The following is a 25,576-nucleotide window of genomic DNA, read 5'->3' as shown; positions in this document are numbered from 1 at the left end:
ACATATACTGTGACTATGGTGTTATGAATTTGCCTGATCAAGGGAAGATTGTGATGATGAATGATAAGCCTCCAAGGTCTCTGACAGAAGGTGGTCTCCAACAACTCACTAGGGCTGTAACACTTCCACTACTTGTTTCTTGTTTTCCTATAGGTGTCAAGGTGAGTAGGGTGGACCCTGAGGGATGAAACAGCTCAAATCCAATGAGAGGTTGTGTGTGTATGTATGTGTCTGTGTGTGTGTGTGTGTGTGTGTGTGTGTGTGTGTGTGTGTGCATTCATGTGTGTCTTTCCCACTCCTTCATCTCTCTGTTTTCAGACCAGGACATCATAAATCACAGTGGTAGACTAGTAGTAAGGAGGCAGGGAGGGAGGGAGCAGTGATCTATCTAGGCTAAAATAACCCACTGCAGTTTCCCCTGGTGAGCTGCTGCCTACCTGACCAGACAGTCAAGGTGACATTGAGAATCTCAGAGCTGCAGAGGACTGAAAACTCAGTGAAATATTTAGGACATTCTGCAAACACATGCAGAGATCCCCTGGGTCCAAATCATTCAATGTGTCAGACAGACAGACAGAGCTAGATACATCCTCTGTGCTTGTGTGAGTGCTCTCTGTGTTTGTATGAGTGTTTTCTCTCTCTCTCTCTCTCTCTCTCTCTCTCTCTCTCTCTCTCTCTCTCTCTCTCTCTCTCTCTCTCTCTCTCTCTCTCTCTCTCTCTCTCAGCCCTCTGCTCTCTCTCTCTCTCTCTCTCTCTCTCTCTCTCTCTCTCTCTCTCTCTCTCTCTCTCTCTCTCTCTCTCAGCCCTCTGCCTCTCTCTCACTCAGTCCCCCCCCTGTCTCTCAGAGGAATTCTTGCCCTCTTTTCAAACTGAAGGTTACCACAGTGGTTCTATGGGAGATGGGAAACAGTAAGAGAGTCTGAAGGTATGTAGTGGTGGAATCGGACCCTGGCTTCAGCTGTTGTGAGTGACTAACTTGATGCTAGGAGTGGTGATCCCCCTTCCTGCACTCCAGTCTAAGGTTAACATTGTGGTTGTACCATGGGCTGCCCAGAACGCTAAACATACACTCTCACCAACACACTACCCTGGTTATCAAATTCAATCTCAGTATAAAAGAGGTGCAACTCATTTTAGGCTTTGGTACTCAATTACATTTTACAGTACCAGTGTTCATAGTTTAGAGCAAATATTCTAGCAGTGTTTATCCCCCGGGGCACACTCCAGTCTGATAAGAAATATAACCGGTACTTAAGCAGTACAACATTAGAGGTGCTGGTGTGCACCGGACCAATTCAAGCACTGTGTGTACGTGAGTGTGAGACTACATTTAAACACAGGGAGAATGTGATGTAGATTGTGCCAGCTACCAGCAGCCTGCCAGCTATACAATGACAATCAGAAACCCAACCCATCTATAAATAGGACTACACCCTCCACACCCTAGTGTGTGTGTGTGTGTGTGTGTGTGTGTTCAGGTTTGACAAATGGTGGACCTGCTCCCTCATTAATTTAGAGAGGGAGGGTCTTAATTGGGCCATGGCATTAGACAACCTTGGCAGAGAAGTATCTATCCCTTAGGTCTTCATCTGTCCAAGAGAGAGAGAAAGAGAGAAAGAGAGAGAGAGAGAGACAGGCAGTCAGAGACAGATAGAGAGAAAGAGAGAGGGGGAGGGAAGTGAGAGGGAGCAGGTGGGTGGGTATGAAAAATCCCAATTAGCATGAGCATGTAGGGATATCTGGATGTCTGGTACTAGCTTTGGTTAGGAGAAAGTATGTCAGACAAATACACCCACCCCTACACACACTCTACACACACAGACACACGCAGACACAGAGACAAACGCACACACACACACAACACTGGTGAACTAAAACCGAGGCGTAATGAATCTCTTTCAGAGAATTCTCAGCACTGTCATTACTGTTATTTTTAGAGTCTCACAGATAGAGGCCCTGGACCTTGGATTGACTGATGAAACCAAACACTCACACACTGTACACTGACTCTAATGACTCTACTCATGCAAATATACACTGATGTACTTTGTCATACACATATACACACACACACACAATGATAGATAAGATAAGTCCGACAAGGGACAGGCTTGTGATAGTGTCCCATTACTCTCCATTAGATGCAGCGATTAACTACAAGCCCATAACCATTAACCACACACTCTCATACATACCACACATACTCTGCTGTGTCCCTTCCATCATCTGGGAGTCTGGATGATGAACACAATTATTTCCTCATTAACTGACCGGCGAGACGGATATTTGCTTTGATTGACCCCTGCTTCCACGGAAGTGATAATTTCCCATTCCTGCATACAAATGAGTCACACACACACACACACACACACACACACACACACACACACACACACACACACACACACACACACACACACTGTCCCAGGAGGCAGTCCAGCTCTACAAATGCAGTGTGACAAGCCTGCTGCACCTTGTTAGGGGAACACAGAGCTACAGGAAGGGGGCAGAACTGGGGGCATGTAAGGAGGGGTGGGGGACAGGTAGATTTCTGGGGTGAGTAGAGGGGACAGGCAGATACATGGACTGAGCTGGGGTGGGGGGTGTATGGTGAGAGGTGAGGGGTGAGGGGTGGGGGGTGTAAGGTGAGGGGTCGGGGTGGAGTGGGGGTGAGAGGCAGATCAGAGGAAGAAAGTGGTGTGGGTTTGTTTGTCTCTGAAAGCCTTATATTGCAATGAGGCTATAACAGTATTGGTTTACAATTATATCATGGTACATTTTCTATGAAGGAAGAGAATATTGTGTCTAATTTAAATCATGAACACACACAATAGTACACGCACTCTACACACACGTACATTGTAATATTGTTGTATGGTGGTATTATACATTTTGTATTGTAGATATGTAGTGGTGTAATAATGTTATATGATGTACTGTTTCATCTTTTGTTTTATGTGTGATATAAGTGCCTTAATGTGTTTGGACCCCAGGAAGAGTAGCTGCTGCCTTGGCTAATGGAGATCCCTAATAAATACAAATACTAATGAAGTCATATAACTACAGGTACCACCAAAATATTGATAGGCTACCAGAGCCAAAATTTGACAGGAGGACTGAGATTGTCCTAGGAGTGGAACTAGAGACATTTTAATTTGTTATTACCTCAAAAAGAGCCATTTATTAGCCTACTTTGATTTCCTGTTGCAGAGAGAATCTGTTGCATCTCGTAGTGGAGAAGAGAAAACAGGCCATCATCCTCCTTGTCTTCATCCTGTACGTGTCCATCAGAGCAGCAGATCAGCCTCGCCGACGCTCACACACACACGCTCACACACACACACACACACACACACGACAGGGAAAATTAAAAGGGGACAGAAGAAAAGGGGACTGGCCTCTGAAGTGCCTCTTTTCATTCCTCTCGTATAATGAGAGAGACTTAGACGGGGGATTCTTATCTGGCCTTTTCTCTCTCTGTGCTCCAGAGACGTTCATTTTTTCATTCTTTCTGACGAACAAGAGACTCTTCCGTTTTTTTGGACTTGGTTGAAGAAAAGAGAAAAGGTGAGCGGTGTCTTCGAGTATGGCTCCTGTCAAAACTCAGAGTATGGCTCCTACACTCTTAGAAAAAAAGGAGCTACCTAGAATCTAAAAGGGTTCTTCCGCTTTCCCCATAGTAGAACCCTTTGAAGAACCCTTTTTGGTTCCAGGTAGAACCCTTTTGGGTTCCATGTAGGATCCTTTCTACAGAGGGTTCTATAAAAGGGTTCTACATGGAACCAAAAAGGGTTCTCCCTGGAACCTAAAATGGTTCTCCTATGGGGACAGCCGAATAACCCTTTTGTAACCTTTTTTTTTAAGAGTGTATAAACACACACACACACACTTTCCAGAGTTCAAAGGTCCAGTCACACACATCACTCTGAATATGTCCCCAACATAAAGTACTGGCATTAAAAACATCCCAACTAGCTTCACAGAGTAGGTAGCTAGCTAGAGCCATTAGTTCTGCTTTGCTGCAAGTCTCAGTAAACTCTGCATCTCTCCCACACACACACACTCCGTCAGAATATGAACACATGTCCAGGAGCAGAGGAGAAAGTCTTCATTTCCTTGTCTTCTTCATTAGTCAGTGTACCTGAAGGTCCCACTCCAGTAATCAGGAAGCTGCTTACATAGTCACAGCTAGAGGACCAGGAGGTGTGTGTGTCTAATACAAGAGGACTGACTCACTGGCTCTCTCTCCATTGTCTAAAAGTCTGTCCTCTCCTCGCCTCCTCTCCTTCATTGCACTGATTTGAAAGACCTGACCAGGTGAAAGCCAGCCTAATGATGAGCTTCCACCATATTGTTTACACCTAGCAAGTCTTTCCCAATCAGTGTAGATGAAGGGGAGGAGAAGAGGGGAGGGCGGTTTGATAAGCCATTGAGTCATTGTGCCAAAGTGGCCGGTGAAGGAGACAGAGAGTGTGGGAGGAATGACAGATAGATAACCTCTTGGTCATGAGGACCACTCATGGCACCTCAACAGCAACACAGCTATCTCCTCCACTGTCTCCACGTCAACCACTAGCTACCATCTCAACAGTTGTTGTGACTCGTGGGATGGATGTAACCGGGAGGATCTGGCTGTTTTGCTAAAGGGTCGGAAAACAACCACTAGAGCGCGTAGCTGTGCCATGGGGGCCTCAGGTGCCTATACAGCACCAGGGAATGGAGGAGACCTTAGGGAAGAAGGTCCCCCTATGTTGGTAAAGCCTAGGAGTTTGGGCACTCTGAAAACATTCAGGGAGCAGATGGAGGAGAGGAGAAGGGCTATCTGAGGTATGTCGAAAGTTTGACCCAAGACTGGAATCCGAGGTGCTCCCTGATGAACCTGTAATAATTTAACAAGCGCAGTTAGTAAACGGGTTAATAATAGCCATGGCGGAAGGGAACATAGCTGGGAGTGGCTCCCCATCAGGGAATTGAACCCCGGTCTCCTGCGTGTAGGAAGGGGCTCAGTTTTGGGTGGGGGCAAGAATTGCTGACAGAATGGGGTAAAATAGGCCACCCTCCGAGTCAGCATTGAAACGTTATGTAGCAGATTCAATTCCTGTTGAAGGAATGAAATGTGATATAAGCCAAGTGTTGTGGGTGAGGGATGCACTAGAGAGGATAGGAGCCAAGGGGCAAGATGTCGGGTAACCTCACCAACAACAATGAGGGCAATTTCACAGAGAACGAGACAAACCTGAATGAGTCATGGGTGACTGGGGTAGACTATACCTTACTATACCTATTATGGTTGGGATACTGTGTACAGGGCTCATGGAAGGAGGGTTGGGTAATTAGGATCATTATTTTACTAGGAGGAACCATCAAACTAGGAGGGTGGATATGGTTGGGAGCGCCCTGGAGGTACTAATGCAGTTGGTTTATGGTTTACCTATTGGGGAGATGCCCTATGGAACAAGGCAAGGACAAGTACTGCAAATAAGTCTTGTTGGTGTGGCAAGCTGTGGACATAGGATTAGAATGGTATGGTACCCTGAGGCCACTAGAAGCAGAAACAAGGCAGGTTGGGTACAGTACGTAAGAATGGGGTGTGCTGCAAATAGGAGTGTATCTGTGGTGACAGATACTACTGGGCCGCGTGTAAGATCTCAGGGTGGCTGCTGGTGTTGGGATTGTTCACAGCATTAGACTGGATTATATTTTTAAAAAATGGACTGACTATGCTGTGTTTAGTAATGTACGGTATCCACTTTACAGAGCGAGCAAGTCATAGCTCCAACTTTGATCGGGGTGGGGGCCACAAACATTCTGAACTCATCATGAGGGGCCACAGTTGTTTGTGGGTTTATTTGTATGCTAACAATGGCTGTTTGTTTCTGTAGGTCCACTGTGGAACATGCGGGATTGCCCATGTAAGATGCCATTACCTATAGTTGACCCCGGAGGCACCACTATGTACCAACTGTGTGGAGAGGTCTAAAGCGATAGAAGAGGTCAGGGCGGTGGCTATGGATTTTCAGGGACCAGTTACCGGAGGTAGATGTGGAAAGGTACAAAAAGCCTGAGGTACAGAGCACACCTCGCTGGTGGGCTCACAAGGAGTGGGGTGTGCCCGAGAGAGCTCGAGGGAGAATATATCCATGAGGTGATGGTGAAGTCGTGAAGAAAGCCGGGTGGGGGCAGAACCTGAACCATTCACCTGGCCAATGGAAAGGTTATATACCAGGAGCGAGAGTTAATCCATGGAGGGGGTGTTGTGACCAGTGGGATGGATGTAACTCTCACTCCTGCTGAGATACAGTTGATTCTAGGGCGAAGGGAGCATGAGGCCAGAAAAATTGAGATTCGTAGTGGGGGGAGGAAAAATAGTAAGGGGAGAGCTGGGCAGCGTCGCAGTCAGCCGAGGACTGCAGAGTAAGCATGGTCATTGCCAACATCAGCACCTTCGCTGCCGACACCAGCATCCATGGGTGGAACTTGGGGAAGAACCAGAAAGGGAGGTCGAAGAAAGGGCAATGGAACATTAACTTCCTCCAACCCCCTCCTTTGACGTCCTTCTGGAGGTTGACAAGTGCAACGAAAAATGGGGCTTGGGGGTGGGTGAGTCCAATATGGACCAGATGTAACCAGTTTTGAGGTAGGAGTTAAGGAGTATGCCATTATATAAGTCATTGTTTGAGGGATAGAACCCCTTCTCTTTTGGGATATTTTGGTTTTTGTCATGAGCCCTCTCACTCCACCGGGTTACCACCTTAATTTGTTTCCACTATCTTCCACTCTGCTCACCTCTCTCTCTCTCTACTCAGCCTAACTAGCTCCACCTGTCCCTGCTCTGCTCGGCTCTAATTACTCTGCCAGCTGCGCTGCATTACCCACTAACCTCTCCCAGTATTTAAAGTCCTGTCTTTCAGCTCTCCTTTGTCAGATCGTCTGCAAAGCTCACACCCGGAACCTGTTTGCTCGCGCTTCTGGCTCACCCTTGTTTTGTGACCCCGGACCTGCCTGATTCTTGGATACTCTTCTGCCCCAGGAAAACCAGACCTGCTTTCTGCCATTACGACTCCTGACTACTCTTCGACCCCGGACTTCTGGACCACCAACCACCGGCGTCATCGGACGCATCGCTGCCACTGGGGGGGGGCACAGACCCAGCACATTGGACGGAATAACCCCTGGAGCCTTCACTCACTCCCTACTTCCCTTTTCCCTTAAGTTTTAATAAACTTTCTGGTGTGACGCAATTGTGGTCCTCTTGTCGTCTGTCTGAACCGTGACAGTACGATCTGACCATCATGGACTCAGCGCACACTTCCCCCGACATGGAAACCGAAGAACCTGAGCAACCCACCGCCATGCTACGCCTGGAACACACTGAGAGAGAGCTAGGCCGCATGAGCGGCGACATCACCTCTCTGCTTCAGGTCGGCCACCAACAGCATCAGCAGTTCCAGCAGCACCAGCAGCAGTCCCAGCAGCAGCAACAACAACTCGCCATGATCATCCAACTCCTCACCAACCTTACCCCAGCCAGTCTGCCCACCAGCCCTGCCTCCGAGTTACCTGCCCCGGTCATTGCAGCCGCTGCTCCGGAACCCAAGATTGGAAACCCCGAGCGGTTCAACGGCGATTCTACCCAGGTCCGGCCATTCCTGACTAGCTGCCGACTTCAGTTCTCCTTGCAGCCAAGGACCTTCGCCACGGAGGGGGCTAAGGTCGGGTATGCCATCACTCACCTGACGGGCCGAGCTCGACTCTGGGGAACAGCAGAGTTCGAACGTCAAACCCCCGCATGTGCAACCTTCGACCTGTTTGCTGAGGAGATGCTGAAGGTGTTTGACCTGGATTCACCAACCGCAGAGGCGTCTCGTGAACTGTTCAGTATTCGACAAGGCAGACGTACAGTCGCAGACCATTCCATCGACTTCCGAACCCTGGCAAGACGAAGTTCTTGGAACACACCATCGTTGGTGGACGCGTTCTTCCATAGCTTGGCTGACTATATCAAGGACGAGTTGGTCTCCCATGAACTGCCTTCCACTCTTGATGAAGCCATCGCACTGACTGTCCGGATCGACAGAAGGATACAGACCCGTCGTCGTGAGAGGGGGCGCCAAGGTCCACCAACTACCGGCATTCGGAGAGATCCGACTGGGCTCCTGTCATCTACTGCCACTCACCCAAGTCAGCTTGATCAGTCTGAACCTATGGAGATTGGGCGAGCCTCTCTCACTCCTGCAGAGCGCCAGCGCCGCTTCACCTCAAACCTCTGCCTCTATTGTGGAGGTGATGGACATCGTGTGGTAACCTGCCCTTTAAAAGCCGAAGCTCACCGGGCATAGGGGGAGTCCGGTTGAGCTCAATGACCATCCAGTCCTCCGACCGCAAACCCCTGCTGCAAGTTCACCTCCGCCTCTCTGACTCAACTCACACCCTGGCTGCTCTGGTGGATTCTGGCGCCGAAGCCAACATAATGGACATCAAGCTGGCACGCCAACTGGGACTGGAGAACCTCCGTTTGACACCTCCTATTCCTGCCCGGGCACTGGACGGACACTTACTCGGATCGGTCACTCATGTCACGGCCCCGGTCTTGATGGGTCTGTCCGGGAACCATCAAGAAACTATCCAGTTTCACCTGCTCCCCTCTCCAGGCCAACCCCTCATCCTGGGTTACCCATGGCTCCGCCGGCACAACCCTCAGCTCGACTGGGTGACCGGGGTGATCAGGGAGTGGGGGGAGGACTGCCACCGAACCTGCCTGCTTGCTGCCGCACTACCCCCTCGGCCAGTACCTACTAACTCCGCTCCTGACCTCTCCCATGTCCCAGAATGCTACCATGGTCTCAGAGAAGTGTTTAACAAAGCAAGAGCCACATCTCTGCCCCCTCACCGACCGTACGACTGTGCCATCGACCTCCTCCCTGGAACAGCCCCTCCAAGGGGCCGTCTTTATTCGTTGTCTGCTCCTGAAAGAAAGTCCATGGAGGACTACATCAATGACTCTCTGTCCACAGGATTGATCCGTTCATCTTCATCTCCGGCTGGTGCTGGCTTCTTCTTTGTGGGGAAGAGGGACGGATCTCTTCGCCCCTGCATCGACTACAGGGGACTCAACGACATCACAGTGAAAAACCGTTACCCTCTCCCTCTGCTCACCTCTGCTTTTGAGTTGCTCCAGGGAGCCACTGTTTTTACCAAGTTGGATCTCAGAAACGCTTACCACCTAGTGCGGATCCGGGAGGGAGATGAATGGAAGACCGCATTCAATACACCAACAGGCCACTACGAGTATCTGGTTATGCCTTTTGGCCTCACCAATGCTCCTGCTGTGTTCCAGGCTCTAGTGAATGATGTACTGCGGGACATGTTAAACAAGTTTGTCTTCGTTTACCTGGATGACATCTTAATCTACTCCAGAAACCTGTCTGAACACACCCGCCATGTCCAGCAAGTCCTTCATCGTCTTCTGGAGAATTCCCTCTACGCCAAGGCAGAGAAATGTGAGTTTCACGTCAAGACAGTGGCCTTCCTGGGGTACATAGTGGCAGAGGGAAGTATCCAAATGGATCCTGCCAAAGTATCAGCAGTCACTTCATGGCCAGTTCCGGAGAACAGAAAGAAGCTGCAACAGTTTCTGGGGTTTGCTAACTTCTATAGAAAGTTTATCCGGAACTACAGTACCGTTGCTGCCCCTCTCACTGCTCTAACCAGCACCAAGCAACCCTTCACCTGGACCCCAGCAGCCGACAAGGCCTTCAGTACCCTCAAGGTAAGGTTCACCTCCGCTCCCATCCTCCAGATGCCTGATGTGGACCGGCAATTCATTGTGGAGGTGGACGCCTCGGATGTGGGAGTTGGTGCTGTGATTTCTCAGTGGGCTGCGGAGGATAGGAAGCTCCATCCCTGTGCCTTTTTCTCACGTCGGTTGTCCCCCTCTGAGTGCAATTACGACATAGGGAACCGAGAGCTGCTGGCTGTGAAGCTTGCCTTGGAGGAGTGGCGTCACTGGCTGGAGGGGTCCACCATTCCATTTCTCGTTTGGACCGATCATAAGAACTTGGAGTACATCCGCACGGCCAAACGGTTGAACTCCAGGCAGTCCCGCTGGGCCCTGTTCTTCACCAGGTTTAATTTCACTCTGTCATACCGGCCTGGATCACGCAACACCAAGCCAGACGCCCTCTCCCGTCAATTCCAGAAGGATGACAACCCCTCCAAGGATCCTGTGTCGATTCTGCCAAGTCCCTGCATCGTAGCAGCTCTGACCTGGGCTGTTGAGGAACAGGTGCTGGAAGCTCTCCGTAACCTGCCCGGTCCCAGCACTTGCCCAGCTGACCGCCTTTTTGTCCCCGAAAACCTGAGGTCCCAGGTCGTTCAGTGGGGACATGACTCCCGCCTAGCTTGTCACCCTGGCTCCACCCGCACTTACAACCTGCTCGCCCAGAGGTTCTGGTGGCCCTCTCTGAGAAAGGATGTACGGGAATTCGTCCAAGCCTGCCCCATCTGCAACCAACACAAGTCGTCCTGCCAGCCCCCAGCCGGATTGCTGCAGCCCCTGCCTGTGCCCAGACGTCCCTGGTCTCACATCGCCCTTGACTTTGTCACGGGGCTGCCCCCTTCAAGTGGCATGACCGTCATTCTCACCATAGTTGACCGATTCAGCAAGATGGCACACTTCATTCCCCTCCCCAAGCTCCCAACCGCCAAGGAGACCGCCCAGGTGGTCCTGGAACACGTCTTCCGGATCCACGGACTGCCAAAGGATGTAGTTTCTGACCGTGGTCCACAATTCTCCTCCGCTTTTTGGAAGGAGTTCTGTCACCTGCTGGGAGCCACAGTCAGTCTGACTTCCGGATTCCATCCCCAATCCAATGGGCAGTCAGAGCGGGCAAATCAGGAGCTCGAGAAGGCACTGCGATGCATGACTTCACGCAACCCCCACTCCTGGTCGCAGCAATTGACATGGGTGGAGTACGCACACAATTCTCTGACCTGCTCTGCCATCGGTATGTCCCCTTTCCAATGTGTTTATGGATACCAGCCTCCTCTATTTGCCAGCCAGGAAGGGGAGGTTACTTGCCCATCTGCACTTGCTTTTGCCCGTCGATGTCGCCGCACCTGGTCACAAGCCCGAGCCACACTCCTCAGATCCGTTGCCAGCTACACTACCGGGGCCAACCGTCGGAGAATCCCTGCTCCCACCTACCATGTTGGTCAAAGGGTGTGGTTGTCGTCAAGGAACCTGCCACTCAGGGTGGAGTCGCAAAAGCTGGCACCTCGGTTCATTGGCCCATTCCCTATCATAAGAGTGATTAGCCCAACTGCTGTCCGGCTCCAACTGCCTAATTCCATGAGGGTGCACCCCACTTTCCATGTGTCTAAGATTAAGCCCATTCATGAGAGTCCGCTGGTCCCTGCTGCGCCTTGTCCTCCTCCTCCACAGCTCGTCGATGGTGGTCTGGTTTACACCGTCCGCCGCCTGCTTCGGTCCAGACGGAGGGGTAGGGGTCTCCAGTACCTCATTGACTGGGAGGGCTATGGACCTGAGGAAAGGACCTGGGTGCCAGCTAGTCGGATTGTGGATAGGACTCTCATCACCGCCTTCCACCAACGGCATCCTGATCAACCTGCAATCCGTAGGGGCCGCCCCAGAGGGATCCCTAACCGTCCTGCCCGCTCGGCTTCCTGTCCTGTGCCTGATCCTGTCTCGGGACCTGTCCCATCTCCCGACCACGGCCCTCCGGCTTCCTCCGAGGATGAGGACGTTCGCTCGGACCGTTCGGAGGAGTTCTAGCCCTCCTCCGGCTCCCCTCCTCCCGCCCGGCGTGGTGTTGCTCTTGGGACTTCTGGGGCCGTCCCTTGGGGGGGGGGTTCTGTCATGAGCCCTCTCACTCCACCGGGTTACCACCTTAATTTGTTTCCACTATCTTCCACTCTGCTCACCTCTCTCTCTCTCTACTCAGCCTAACTAGCTCCACCTGTCCCTGCTCTGCTCGGCTCTAATTACTCTGCCAGCTGCGCTGCATTACCCACTAACCTCTCCCAGTATTTAAAGTCCTGTCTTTCAGCTCTCCTTTGTCAGATCGTCTGCAAAGCTCACACCCGGAACCTGTTTGCTCGCGCTTCTGGCTCACCCTTGTTTTGTGACCCCGGACCTGCCTGATTCTTGGATACTCTTCTGCCCCAGGAAAACCAGACCTGCTTTCTGCCATTACGACTCCTGACTACTCTTCGACCCCGGACTTCTGGACCACCAACCACCGGCGTCATCGGACGCATCGCTGCCACTGGGGGGGGGCACAGACCCAGCACATTGGACGGAATAACCCCTGGAGCCTTCACTCACTCCCTACTTCCCTTTTCCCTTAAGTTTTAATAAACTTTCTGGTGTGACGCAATTGTGGTCCTCTTGTCGTCTGTCTGAACCGTGACAGTTTTGGAGGAATAGGATTGGGCTCCTCGAGGTTGAGAGTTAGGGCACTTACAGGGTATTAGAATCATTGTAAAGGGCTTGGCTTGAATAATAACAGGCAGTGGATTTCTCTGACTGGGGAGCCACTGACCGAAATAGAACCAGAGGGTTTCTTCTTTTTATTACTCTGTGGGTCCATGCTTGGGGTGTCTAATATGTGTTAGGCGGGAAGGCTAACTCTGACATGGTAACTATACCTCTCGTCTCATGGTGTCACGGTTTCGGCCGAGGCTGCCTCTCTTCCTTGCTCGGGCAGGCTTCGGCGTTCGTCGTCTCCGGAATACTAGCTGCCACCGTTGTATGTTTCTATGTTCGTTTGTTCTGGTCTGGTATTGTACACCTGTTATCGTTTAGTGTCATTAGTGTCCTATAAGTTCTCGTTGTGTTTGTCAGGTGTTGTGTGTGATTGTTTTCCTGTCTGTTGATGTTCGACTGTTTGGGACAGACGCTAGTTTACCGTCGCACTGTTGTTCGTGCGTAGTCGGGTTTTTGTATTTTACGCACTGTTGCGTATTGTGTACCTCCGGGTTAGTTTACCCGTGTATTTTTGTGCTTTGCCAGTAAAGTCAAGTTTGACTGAGCTCCTGTGTCCTGCACTTGATTCCACCACACCGTCACATCAGAACCCTTGACAGAATCACACACCTTTTCGAATGGAATCAGCAGGAGCCGCAGCAGCACAGGAGACGTTGGAAGACAGGGTCCGGGAGCAGAATGACCAGATCCTGCGGATGGGGTCCGCCCTGCAGGAGGTGATCACCACCCTCCAACGCTGGGAGACCCGAGGGACACCCCCAACGCCATCTTCCCTGCCCTCACCATCGGCAAGTCAGCCCATTCCCGCTCCGGAACCCCGAGGAGTTCGACTCTCGCTCCCGAGAGCCTACGATGGGACCGCTGCCGGGTGTCAGGGCTTTACCTGGCCACCGTGCACCCGGCGCCCTCGGGACTCGAGAGCGTGTCCGCCCTGATCTCCTGCCTTTCCGGCAAGGCGTTAGAATGGGCCAACGCCGAGTGGAGGAGAATAGACGCTACCACCATCACATATGCTGAGTTCTCCCGCCGCTTCAGGGCGGTGTTTGACCATCCCCCGGAGGGGAAAGCGGCGGGGGAGCGTCTGTTCTGCCTCCGGCAGGGGAAGAGGAGTGCCCAGGAGTTCGCTTTGGAATTCCGTACTCTAGCGGCGGATGCAGGGTGGAATGAGCGGGCCCTCATCGATCACTACCGCTGTAGTCTACGTGAGGACGTCCGTAGGGAGCTGGCCTGTCGGGACACCAGCCTCTCGTTCGACCAGTTAGTCGACATGTCCATCAGGCTGGATACCCTGCTAGCTACCCGCGGACGTCCCGAGGGGGGTCCGTCCATTTCACCCTCCAGCGCCTCCGAGCCGTGCCCCATGGAGCTCGGGGGCGCTGGCGCTAGAGAGAGGAGGGGTCGGAGTACGAGGGGGTCCATCTCCTGCACCAACTGTGGTCGGGGAGGACACACCGCGGCTAGGTGCTGGGGATGGCCTCCTAGGGGAGAAGACGACAGGCCCCGCACTGGGGAGTCCTTCCAGGTGAGTAGGCGCCCCACTCACCCAGAGCTCTCTGTTGCACACTTCTGTATACCTGTGCGTTTTCCACAGGTAGCACCTCATTCCCAGCATAAGGCGCTGGTAGATTCAGGCGCGGCTGGGAATTTTGTTGATAAGAAGTTTTGTTTAGCCTTAGGGATTCCCCTTCTCCCTGTTGACGTCCCCTTCCCCGTTCATGCCCTAGATAGCCGTCCGTTGGGTGCGGGCTTGATCAGGGAGGTCACGGCGCCACTTAGGATGTGTGCGCAGGGGGGTCATCAGGAGATGATCCAGCTATTTCTGATCGACTCGCCTGCGTATCCGGTGGTGCTGGGCATGCCCTGGTTGAGTACCCATAACCCGTCTATTTCGTGGCAGGAGAGGGCTCTGATGGAGTGGTCTGCCCAGTGTGTGGGTCGATGTTTAGGCGTTTCCGTAGGGGCTACCTCGGTGGAGAGTCCAAACCAGGTGCCCGCATTGCACGTTCCCCCTGAGTATGGGGATTTGGCTATTGTGTTCAGTAAGTCGAGGGCGACGCAGTTGCCTCCCCATAGGCAGGGAGATTGTGCGATAGACCTCCAGGCAGGAGCTGCGCTCCCACGGAGCCATGTGTATCCTCTGTCTCAGGAGGAGAAGAGAGCTATGGAGACTTACATAGACGAATCTCTGAGACAAGGATACATACGGCCCTCCACTTCCCCTGCGTCCTCAAGTTTCTTTTTTGTGAAGAAAAAGGATGGTGGGTTACGCCCGTGCATTGATTACCGTGGTCTCAATCAGATCACGGTGAAGTACAGTTATCCACTCCCGCTGATTGCGACCATGACGGAGTCATTGCACGGGGCCCGTTTCTTCACTAAATTAGATCTCAGGAGCGCGTACAACTTGGTGCGCATTAGGGGGGGCGATGAATGGAAGACAGCCTTTAGTACCACCTCGGGCCATTACGAGTATCTTGTCATGCCATACGGGTTGATGAACGCTCCTTCAGTTTTCCAATCATTCGTGGATGAGATCTTCAGGGACATGCAGGGGCAGGGGGTGGTCGTGTACATAGATGACATTCTCGTGTACTCGTCTACCCGAGTCGAGCATGTGGCCCTGGTGCGCCGAGTGTTGCGGAGGCTGTTGGAGCACGACCTGTATGTCAAGGCAGAGAAGTGTCTGTTTTTCCAGGAGTCGGTCTCCTTTTTGGGTTATCAGTTGTCTGCGTCAGGGGTGAAGATGGAGGTAGACCGGGTGTCAGCCGTGCGTAATTGGCAAACGCCAACCACTGTGAAGGAGGTGCAGCAGTTTTTGGGGTTTGCGAATTACTACCGGAGGTTTATCCGGGGTTTTGGACAGGTGGCAGCTCCCATAACGTCTCTTTTGAAGGGGGGTCCGGTGCGTCTGCAGTGGTCAGCCGAGGCGGACAGGGCGTTTGGGAGGCTGAAGGACCTGTTTACCTCGGCTCCGGTGCTGGCGCATCCGGATCCCTCTTTACCATTTCAGGTAGAGGTGGACGCGTCAGAGGCCGGTATAGGAGCCGTGCTTTCGCAACGGTCCGGCACGCCACCTAAACTCCGCCCCTGTGCTTTTTATTCCAAGAAGCTCAGTCCGGCGGAGCGAAATTATGACGTAGGGGACAGGGAGCTGTTAGCCGTGGTACAGGCCCTAAAGGTGTGGAGGCACTGGCTTGAGGGGGCTCAACACCCTTTCCTCATTTTGACGGACCACCGTAACCTGGAGTACATCCGGGCAGCGAGGAGACTGAACCCTCGCCAGGCGCGGTGGAATATGTTTTTGACCCGGTTCACATTTAAAATCACGTACATCCCTGGGTCACAGAACGGTAAGGCAGACGCACTGTCTCGGCGGTATGACACGGAGGAGAGGTCCGTGGAGCCCACTCCCATACTGCCGGAGTCTTGTCTGGTGGCACCGGTAGTGTGGGAGGTCGATGCTGAACTCGAGCGGGCGTTACGCACCGACCCTAGTCCACCTCAATGCCCGGAGGGTCGGAGGTACGTTCCGCTCGAGGTTCGGGATCGATTGATCTATTGGGCTCACACGTCACCCTCCTCTGGACACCCTGGTATCGCCCGGACAGTGCACTGCCTTAGTACTAAGTACTGGTGGCCCACGTTGGCGAGGGATGTGAGGGTTTATGTTTCCTCCTGCTCGGTGTGCGCCCAGTGTAAGGCGCCTAGACATCTGCCTAGGGGTAAGTTACTACCCCTGCCCGTTCCACAACGACCATGGTCTCACCTCTCGGTGGATTTCATCACGGACCTTCCTCCTTCACAGGGGAATACCACTATACTGGTCGTTGTGGACCGGTTTTCTAAGGCCTGTCGTTTGCTCCCTATGCCGGGCCTTCCTACTGCCCTGCAGACCGCCGAAGCGCTATTCACCCATGTGTTCCGGCACTACGGGGTACCCGAGGATATTGTGTCTGATCGAGGTCCCCAATTTACCTCCAGAGTCTGGAGAGCTTTTATGGAGCGGTTGGGGGTCTCGGTGAGCCTCACCTCGGGTTACCACCCGGAGAGTAATGGGCAGGTGGAACGTGTGAACCAGGATGTGGGTAGGTTTCTTAGAACATCAAGGGGGGGGTACTGTCACGGTTTCGGCCGAGGCTGCCTCTCTTCCTTGCTCGGGCAGGCTTCGGCGTTCGTCGTCTCCGGAATACTAGCTGCCACCGTTGTATGTTTCTATGTTCGTTTGTTCTGGTCTGGTATTGTACACCTGTTATCGTTTAGTGTCATTAGTGTCCTATAAGTTCTCGTTGTGTTTGTCAGGTGTTGTGTGTGATTGTTTTCCTGTCTGTTGATGTTCGACTGTTTGGGACAGACGCTAGTTTACCGTCGCACTGTTGTTCGTGCGTAGTCGGGTTTTTGTATTTTACGCACTGTTGCGTATTGTGTACCTCCGGGTTAATTTACCCGTGTATTTTTGTGCTTTTCCAGTAAAGTCAAGTTTGACTGAGCTCCTGTGTCCTGCACTTGATTCCACCACACCGTCGCATCAGAACCCTTGACACATGGAACAGTAGTTCCATTACAGGGAGTAACTCCAGGATCACAGGTGAAGAGTTTGTGGCGTGCACCTGTAGGTGTAAAAATAATTTAAATAATAAAATAAAATACAATGTAAATAGTCCGGGTAGCCATTTTATTAGGTGTTCAGGAGTCTTATGGCTTGGGGGTAGAAGCTGTTAAGAAGCCTTTTGGACCTAGACTTGGCGCTCCGGTACCGCTTGCCATGCGGTAGCAGAGAGAACAGTCTATGACTAGGGTGGCTGGAGTCTTTGACAATTTTGAGGGCCTTCCTCTGACACCACCTGGTATAGAGGTCCTGGATGGCAGGAAGCTTGGCCCCAGTAATGTACTGGGACGTACGCACTACCCTCTGTAGTGTCTTGCGGTCGGAGGCTGAGCAGTTGCCATACCAGGCAGTGATGCAACCAGTCAGGATGCTCTCGATGGTGCAGCTGTATAACTTTTTGAGGATCTGAGGACCCATGCCAAATCTTTTCAGTCTCCTTAGGGGGAATAGTCTTTGTCGTGCCCTCTTCACGACTGTCTTGGTGTGTTTGGACCATAATAGTTTGTTGGTGATGTGGACACCAAGGAACTTGAAGCGCTCAACCTTCTCCACTACAGCCCCGTCGATGAGAATGGGTGTGTGCTTTGTCATTATTTTCCTGTAGTCCACAATCATCTCCTTTGTCTTGATTACATTGAGGGAGAGGTTGTTATCCTGGCACCTGTTTAAAGGTCTTACTCACATCGGCTACGGAGAGCGTGATCACACAGTCGTCCGAAACAGCTGATGCTCTCATACATGCTTTGTTGTTGCTTGCCTCAAAGCGAGCATAGAAGTAGTTTAGCTCGTCTTATAGGCTTGTGTCACTGGGCAGCTCGCGGCTGTGCTTCCCTTTGTAGTCTGTAATAGTTTGCAAGCCCTGCCACATCTGATGAGTGTCGGAGCCGGTGTAGTACAATTCAATCTTAGTCCTGTATTGACGGTTTGTCTGTTTGATGGTTCGTCGGAGGGCATAGCGGGATTTCTTATAAGCGTCCGGGTTAGAGTCCCGCTCCTTGAAAGCGACAGCTCTACCCTTTAGCTCAGTGCGGATGTTGCCTGTAATCCATGGCTTCTGGTTGGGGTATGTACGTACGGTCACTGTGGAGACGACGTCATCGATGCACTTATTGATGAAGCCAGTGACTGATGTGTTGTACTCCTCAATGCCATCGGAAGAATCCCGGAACATATTCCAGTCTGTGCTAGCAAAACAGTCCTGTAGCTTAGCATCTGCGTCATCATAACAGTTGTCGAGTGGAGAACGTATCTCATAGTTCTTGGAGAGCCTGGTGAACTATTGGTTGCCCTATCCCCTGGGTTAGTTGTCTTGCTGAGTGGTTTTTAATACAGGTTTCCCCCACCCTGGCGGCAGCTGATTGTAAGGCTGGTGCCGCAGCTGGAATCAGCAGGGCACTCGGATCGGGACAAGAGCTGGAAAGGCAACACCTGTAGGTAATAGGCCTGAAGCAGGGGTAAACTAGACTAGCTCACTAATCACAAGGGAGAGGTGTGAGTCGGGCAAGACACAGTCTCCACAATAACTGTCATCACCGCTTCAAATCACCATGACAGTACCATGGAAAATGCTCTTTAACCTTGTGCATATTTAGCAGGACAGTGTCTTATAAACATATAGTAAACATGTTTTATTAAGGTACCAATATGTTAAGCAACCTACCACACATCATCAACACTACTGCAAAATTGCAAGACTACTACACGTATATCTTGACTTGTTTAATAGCTAAATAAAAGCATGGTAGACTACATGGCGCTTGTACACATTATACATTCACCTCATAATACTGGCATAACATCGCCATCTTGTGGAAATACATAGGCCTGCGTGACACTGTCGGGACTCTTATGCACAGTTGATTTTATTAATGAAAGTCAGCATAATAATAATTATAATAATAATAATAATAATATAACAAACATTTTGTGTGCTATCAAAGGAATCCTCCATATTTCAACTACATCATCTCCTTGTGATAATACTATAGACTATAAGACATCTGGAAGAGGATCAGACATTCACAACATGAAGAATAAGGAGGCAGAAAATAAACCATATTAAACCGTACCCATGGAATTTATATACATATAAACTTGTGCAACATTGCATTAGATCAGACATATTCTAACACAGTAATGTATGTAATGATGACAGAGATCATTTGCATTTCTGACATGAAAGTAAGTGCAGGACTGTGTTAGAACAGTTAGTATTTAATATATACAGATGGGGAAGATAATTTATACAATCTATTCCTTACGCCTCTGTCTATATCTTTCTCGAAAGCATGCACGCACACACACCCGCTCCCCCCCACACACACATTCACTCACTCAGACGTTCCATTGGAAGCCATTCTAGGTTGTCAGTTCGATGTGCCATTAAAATCCTTCCCTCGGTGCTCTTCCTGTCCTCTCATTTGATGGCCTGCCAGATGATGATAGCCAGGACGGTGACCACCAGAGATACCACCATGCCCAGGATACACATCCTCTTACGGGACTTCCTCTACAGGTGGAGGGAGCACAAAAAGGCTGTGATTAGTGATTTGAAATACTAATTTGTTTCTCGCCTGGTTAAATGAAGGACCCTGATCATCGACAGAGCATTCGGACTTATCTACAAATCAAACACGGCCCATGTTGTGATGGTGTTGTGTTGATACCTGGTAGTAGGGCTGACACAATAATCATATAATTGTGTAACCGACAATTATGGACAATAACCATGAACAAAAAAAATATATTGTCATAATCGTCTTAATACATTCATTTTAGGAGGGGTGATTCCATTTTATTTTCAAGTAGAAATAGTTTACCCAATAGCGGTTTTTCATTATTAAATGAAGAGGGTAAAGTTATTTTACGAGCATAACGGCACGTTTGGAAGGAAAAGCATAATTTCCAAAAGTTTTAAGCAGTCAAAACCATTCGTTTTTTAGACAGGGGTGTCTCCAAAGCTGTGTTGTATTCATTAGGTATGCCGTAGCTAATTTTCAAAGATGCATTATAAGCTCAAAAAAAAATTCTACAAAAATGACAATTATGACAATAATGGTGGTCATTCCATAATCGTCACAGCGCTACCTGGTAGTAGGCGGCTCTTTGGAGCTGTCCGGTTCCTCTGTCTACATGGACCTCTGCACTCTCCACGTTAGCCTCAATGCTGTCTGTCAAACAGAGAGGAGAGGAGACACACTGAAGGGCAGGGTCACAGGAGCCAGGACTGATACAGTATCAGATGGAATTCTAAACCATCACAGACAGTAACCTTCTGAACCAGCATGTTATCAAACCAGAGAGGGGGAAAATCAATTTCATGTCTACTAACCGATCATCTCTCCCTGGTCGTGGATCATCACTGCCAGGTCCTTAAAGATCTGGTTTACATCCATGATATCAGACTGGAGGGAGAGGAGAAAGGAAGAAAATCACCACAAGGGTAGTTAGGCTGAAGTCCAAATCAAACCCTAGCCCCTAGCCCCTAGCCCCTAGTCCAGTCCTGTCAGATCTACAGGAGTGTGGCTATACTCAGGAATAGGGGCTGTCGGGCTGTACTAGGGACAGTGGAGGCTGGTGGGAGGAGCTCTAGGAGGACGGGCTCTGTGTAATGGCTGGAATGGAATAAATGGAACGGTATCAAACATGTGGTTTTTATATATTTGAAATGTTTGATACCGTTCCATTTTGTCCATTCCTGACATTACACAGAGCCCGTCCTCCTAGAGCTCCTCCCACCAGCATCCACTGACTAGAGGGGAAGGGCTAAGGATTGATTTGGAGTTCAACAGTATGCTAAATGACTCAAATGTAAATGTAATGTGGCTCCGTGATTCCTGTATGGAATGTGAGTGGAGCTGGTAGCTGGTAGCTGGTAGCTGGGTGAATACCTCTAGCTGCCTGATGTTGGTCTCTCTCTCCTTGATGACCTCCAGGTCCTCCTCTGTGACCTCTGGCTCCTCCAGCTGCTGGGTCTGACTCTGACTCCAGTCATCATCATCTCTGCACACACACACCAAACACACACAAGCGCACGGACACACACACACACAAACACACACCTTTGTTACAACTTAATTCATGTGTGGTCCTCTGTAGCTCAGCTGGTAGAGCACGGCGCTTGTAACACCAAGGTAGTGGGTTCGATCCCCGGGACCACCCATACACAAAAAATGTATGCACGCATGACTGTAAGTCGCTTTGGATAAAAGCGTCTGCTAAATGGCATATTATATTATTATTATTATTATTATGTTATTATTATTATTATTATTATATTATTATATTATTATTATTATTATTATTACATATTTTTTTCAATTATTCGAACAGAATATTTGATAGGACTCTACCTCCACTGTGTACCTACTTTTCAAATGTCACAAGTTGTTCATCAACGTTCCCCTCATCTCCCTGCTGAAATAAAAACAAACCCATAATTGAAACGCTCTCATTCACATTGCATTACACTAATCAGTCATCATACTGTAATATGACAATGAAACTGTGTTTTATTTTGGCTATCTAATAATACTATTGGTGAGTGACTATGACAGACGGCTAAATCTAGGCCAATGAGAACGCAGAGTGTTTACTGTGAGGCGGGACCCGGCCCGGGCCCTGGCCACTGATTCCCTCTCCTTCTCGGCCGCCCGTCGCTGGACCGCCTGGAAGTTGTTGAGCGCTGCAGAGAAGTCATTCATCAGTCGGTCCTTCTGGATCTTCTGCTGTCTCTGGAAGGATCAATCACACAATACAGTAAAGTAGATTAGAGTAGAGTAGAGTAGAGTAGAGTAGAGTAGAGTAGAGTAGAGTAGAGTAGAGTAGAGTAGAGTAGAGTAGAGTAAAGTAGAGTAGAGTAGAGTAGAGTAGAGTAGAGTAGAGTAGAGTAGAGTAGAGTAGAGTACAGTAAAGTAGAGTAGAATAGAGCAGAGTAGTGCAGAGCAGAATAGAATAGATTCAGTAGAATATACTGTATGGTGAGATGTCCTCAGCAGAGTTATATATGACTTACACATTTGGTTTGTTAGATAAGATGATATACTGTATCAGGAAACAGAACACGAGATTATCGACATACAGTTCGTTGGTTTGAAAATGTTAGGACATTGATGTAGCCTGGTCCCAGATATGCTTACACAAACAGATCTGGGACCAGTCCATAGATGTGGAACTCTTCCATAGAACTATAGAAATATACAGTATCTATGCATAGAACTCCCACTCACCTGTTCTGAGGGAGGGAGAGGCAGGGAGCCCAGCTCTTTCAGGTGTCTGTTGGTCTCTTTGGCCAGCTGGTTGGTGTAGTGCTGTACCTGTTGGCTGTGAGTAGCAAACACACACACACACATGCAGTACGTATATAGGCCTCCTGTAGCTCAGTTGGTAGAGCATGGCGCTTGCAACGCCAGGGTTGTGGGTTCGATTCCCACAGGGGGCCAGTATGAAAAATGTATGCAACTGTTAGTCGCTCTGGATAAGAGCGTCTGCTAAATGACTAAAATATTTCATTAGTGATGCTCTTGTTGTCCCCATTAGTGGTGGAAAAGGCTAAGTGTTGAAGCAGTCAGTTAGTGTCAGTAGTTACTTAGTTACTGAGCAGTAGTGTCAGTAGTACTCACAGTCTGTCCTGCAGCTCTGGGGTCTCTTGTCTCGTCCCCATCTGGTACAGCATGTTTTTGATCTGCCCAGCTGTATAGCAAAACAAATACTGTGAGGTGAGCTGAACTAAGAGAAGGGGGAACTGAGAAAGCAGGATAGAACAACACTTCTCTCTCTTTATCCCTCTTTCTCTCTCTCTCTCTCTCTAAATAGAGCACTATACATTATACTATAGACCTACTCAGGCTGTTCTTGTCTCAGAAGTTCCTATTTTTGACTTCAGACATCTCTGCCTAATATTAGTTCATTCAAGAGAGGAGATCAGAAATAGATGGAAGACACAAATAGACCCAAAACATCAAGCCTCCAAGACTTATTTGTGATACTCAATTGTCCAAAGTGTGGGAGTATGGTGTTAGGGTAGGTTATAGAATAGAATATGCCTACTTTAATATACCATATAGGGAAATGTGCATTGCAACAAGGTGTCACTCGCAGCAGTAGAACACTGGGTTCTGTCACTGTCTTGTTCTTCACCACTCACTGTTCTGTGTGATTTTCTGGATGTTGACACTGCATGTCTGGGTGAGGTTGCTGAAGTCTCGTGGCTGCGAGTGGTAGCTGTCTGTTCTCCCGTATGACATCCTTGCTCCTGGCGTCTGTCACACTCCGTAGTGGGGACTGAAATGTTGGACACACCTGCCATACAGTCACATATAGCAGCCTTCATATATTCAAACAAGCACCATTATCAGATTGCATATAATATCATCACTTGAAGCTACATAAAACTAAGTAAGGATTGAAAGACATAAATAGTTGTGGTTTATCCTCCATCCGACCACATGGGCGGGCTATAATATATCTACTACTTACAGTGCACATTGACGCATTGGCTAGGCCACATTTCGTCATGAGCGCAGGTTGTTTACAATAGGAGAGCAGGTTCGGCAGGCACCGGAGCCGAATGTAGGCTGGCCATCCATTTGCACAGAAATTATATTTAGCGGGTCAACCATGACCAAGATATGAGGTCACATAGTTTATCATTTTAACTGATTATTAATTAGACAATTCTGTGAGCTGCTTATTTCATGATTGTAGACTATAGTATAGCCCAATTGAACACGAATGACAACTTAAGAATAGCCTCGGTCAAACACTATTATACAACCATAGTATCTGAAATCTCGGCTACAAGCTATAAAGTGACAGCGACAAGCCTGCATAACATGAACCATTTTTTATGTAGCCGAGATTTCAGATACTATGGTTGTATAATAGTGTTTGACCGAGGCTATTCTTAAGTAGTCAGTCTGACATGCTCATATAGGCTATTGGGTTCAATGGGTTGTATAGCCTATAGGCCACTAGGCTAATTAAAATCGAAAGCAATTAAACGTAATTTTAAAAAAACAGCTACACTTTGCATCGGGTTAGAAACAATTGTAACCAATTCCATATTATGTGTTGAACGAGTAGATACAATGTAGCCTATCCAGTTGAATCACTGACAGTTATAGGCACTGGCAGTCGCATCGTAGCCTACTTTCTGGGTGGTTTTACCAGTGTAGACAATCAAGATAAATCCGTTTTCTACTTACATCTGTAAAATGATTGATTAAATATTATGATAAAATCCTTACTTTTCAATGGGATTGCAGTATAATGCGTCGTTTCCAGTTTCTGTCCCGTATCGAAGACCGAGCACATAATGCGACGTCACACGTTTGCGGTTGGTCGCAGTAATTCAGCGTGCGCATGTGATCGTGTCAAACTCGCTACTCTGCTCATATTCTGAGGCAGCAGACAAAAACTCATACGCAGAAACAAAATATTAGATCTACACTACATAAGTAAAATAGCCACTTCGGGTCAAGTGTATCCCTATCTAAAAGTAACCCATTTTATGAATTCTGATTTGTTTATGTTAGGTTATAGGCTACTTTCTCTGTTGATAATGAGAGAATCGTATCTCTGATATGAGGGTTGGATATGATTGGAGTGCAGCTCAGTCTGCAGGTTCATTATTATCAAGCCACTATGAACAACATCCGTCACTCAGTCCTAAAATCTAGGTCAACATAACTAACGATAGAATAACTAAGCCTTTTGGTTTAATAGAGGCCAGCAGTAGTAGGCTGTCCTGTGCCTGTCCCATGACTTTCACACTGCTTCTTATAATGGATCCCAAAGGCTGCTGCACTGAGCTCCACTCACATGACCAGCCGGTGTCAGGCTCATTAGTAGGGCATGAACAGATTGAGTGGGTGGTATGTTGCAACGTGGTCTCAGAGCATTTAGTATTATTCTGTACGTAAATCCGAGACACTCCATTTAGTACAGTAGTCAGCAACCTTTTCTGAGTCAAGATCACTTTCTGAGTCAAAATGCATGCCGAGATCAACCGCAGATTTTTTAAAATCATGAATTAAATAATGTAAGCCTATGTAACATTAACTGTTCTGTAGCAAAGAGGTTTGTGCAGTAGGCTAATACATTTTCACTGTGTATTGGATATGCTCGAATTGCCCTGCCAATGTTGTTCTTCTCAGACCATAAAAAAACAAGTATATGATCACACTGGTAATGGATAATTTGTTGTAATACTTGTGAAGCACCGCTAAGTGAGCATACTATATATTTTTACTGGACTGATGGCCTACATCTGATGGTCAGTCTGAGGGGTGGGAGGGAGCAGCGGTGAGGCCTCTCACCCGACTCACCGTCCCTCCGCCCTCCTTCCCTCTGCTGAGAAAAGGGGACACAGTCTTCCAGCTGATGGCAAAACTCAAGTCGCACTGCATTATTTCTGCCTTATGCACCAATTCATGTTGTTACTCCTACGTCCAGAGAAAGTA

At 49.2% G+C, this 25,576-nt stretch overlaps 1 protein-coding gene across 3 annotated transcripts; it reads right to left on the bottom strand.

Annotated features, from left to right (window-relative positions):
- Positions 1-18,958: 18,958 nt before the first annotated feature.
- Positions 18,959-24,462, bottom strand: LOC311118965 (syntaxin-12-like). Of its 3 annotated transcripts, none has more exons than XM_084157692.1 (10): positions 24,362-24,462; positions 23,260-23,396; positions 22,736-22,805; positions 22,343-22,436; positions 21,710-21,847; positions 21,484-21,530; positions 21,005-21,116; positions 20,446-20,518; positions 20,202-20,284; positions 18,959-19,623 (listed from the first exon to the last, which is right to left on the bottom strand). In XM_084157692.1, exons 2-10 carry the CDS (start codon positions 23,357-23,359, stop codon positions 19,531-19,533), a joined length of 810 nt encoding a protein of 269 aa, XP_084013818.1. In that variant the 5' UTR covers positions 23,360-23,396; positions 24,362-24,462; the 3' UTR covers positions 18,959-19,530. The 3 variants fall into 3 exon arrangements, with proteins under 3 accessions (XP_084013818.1, XP_084013817.1, XP_084013819.1); XM_084157691.1 differs by having other exon boundaries at positions 23,260-23,414; positions 24,362-24,457; XM_084157693.1 differs by having other exon boundaries at positions 21,484-21,527; positions 23,260-23,414; positions 24,362-24,447.
- Positions 24,463-25,576: the final 1,114 nt, after the last annotated feature.

This window comes from Coregonus lavaretus (assembly GCF_964263955.1).
Source record: "Coregonus lavaretus genome assembly, chromosome: 3".
NCBI classification, from domain to species: domain Eukaryota; kingdom Metazoa; phylum Chordata; class Actinopteri; order Salmoniformes; family Salmonidae; genus Coregonus; species Coregonus lavaretus.
Note: the sequence above shows the minus strand (reverse complement) of the source record. Positions and strands in the feature narration are given on the sequence as shown.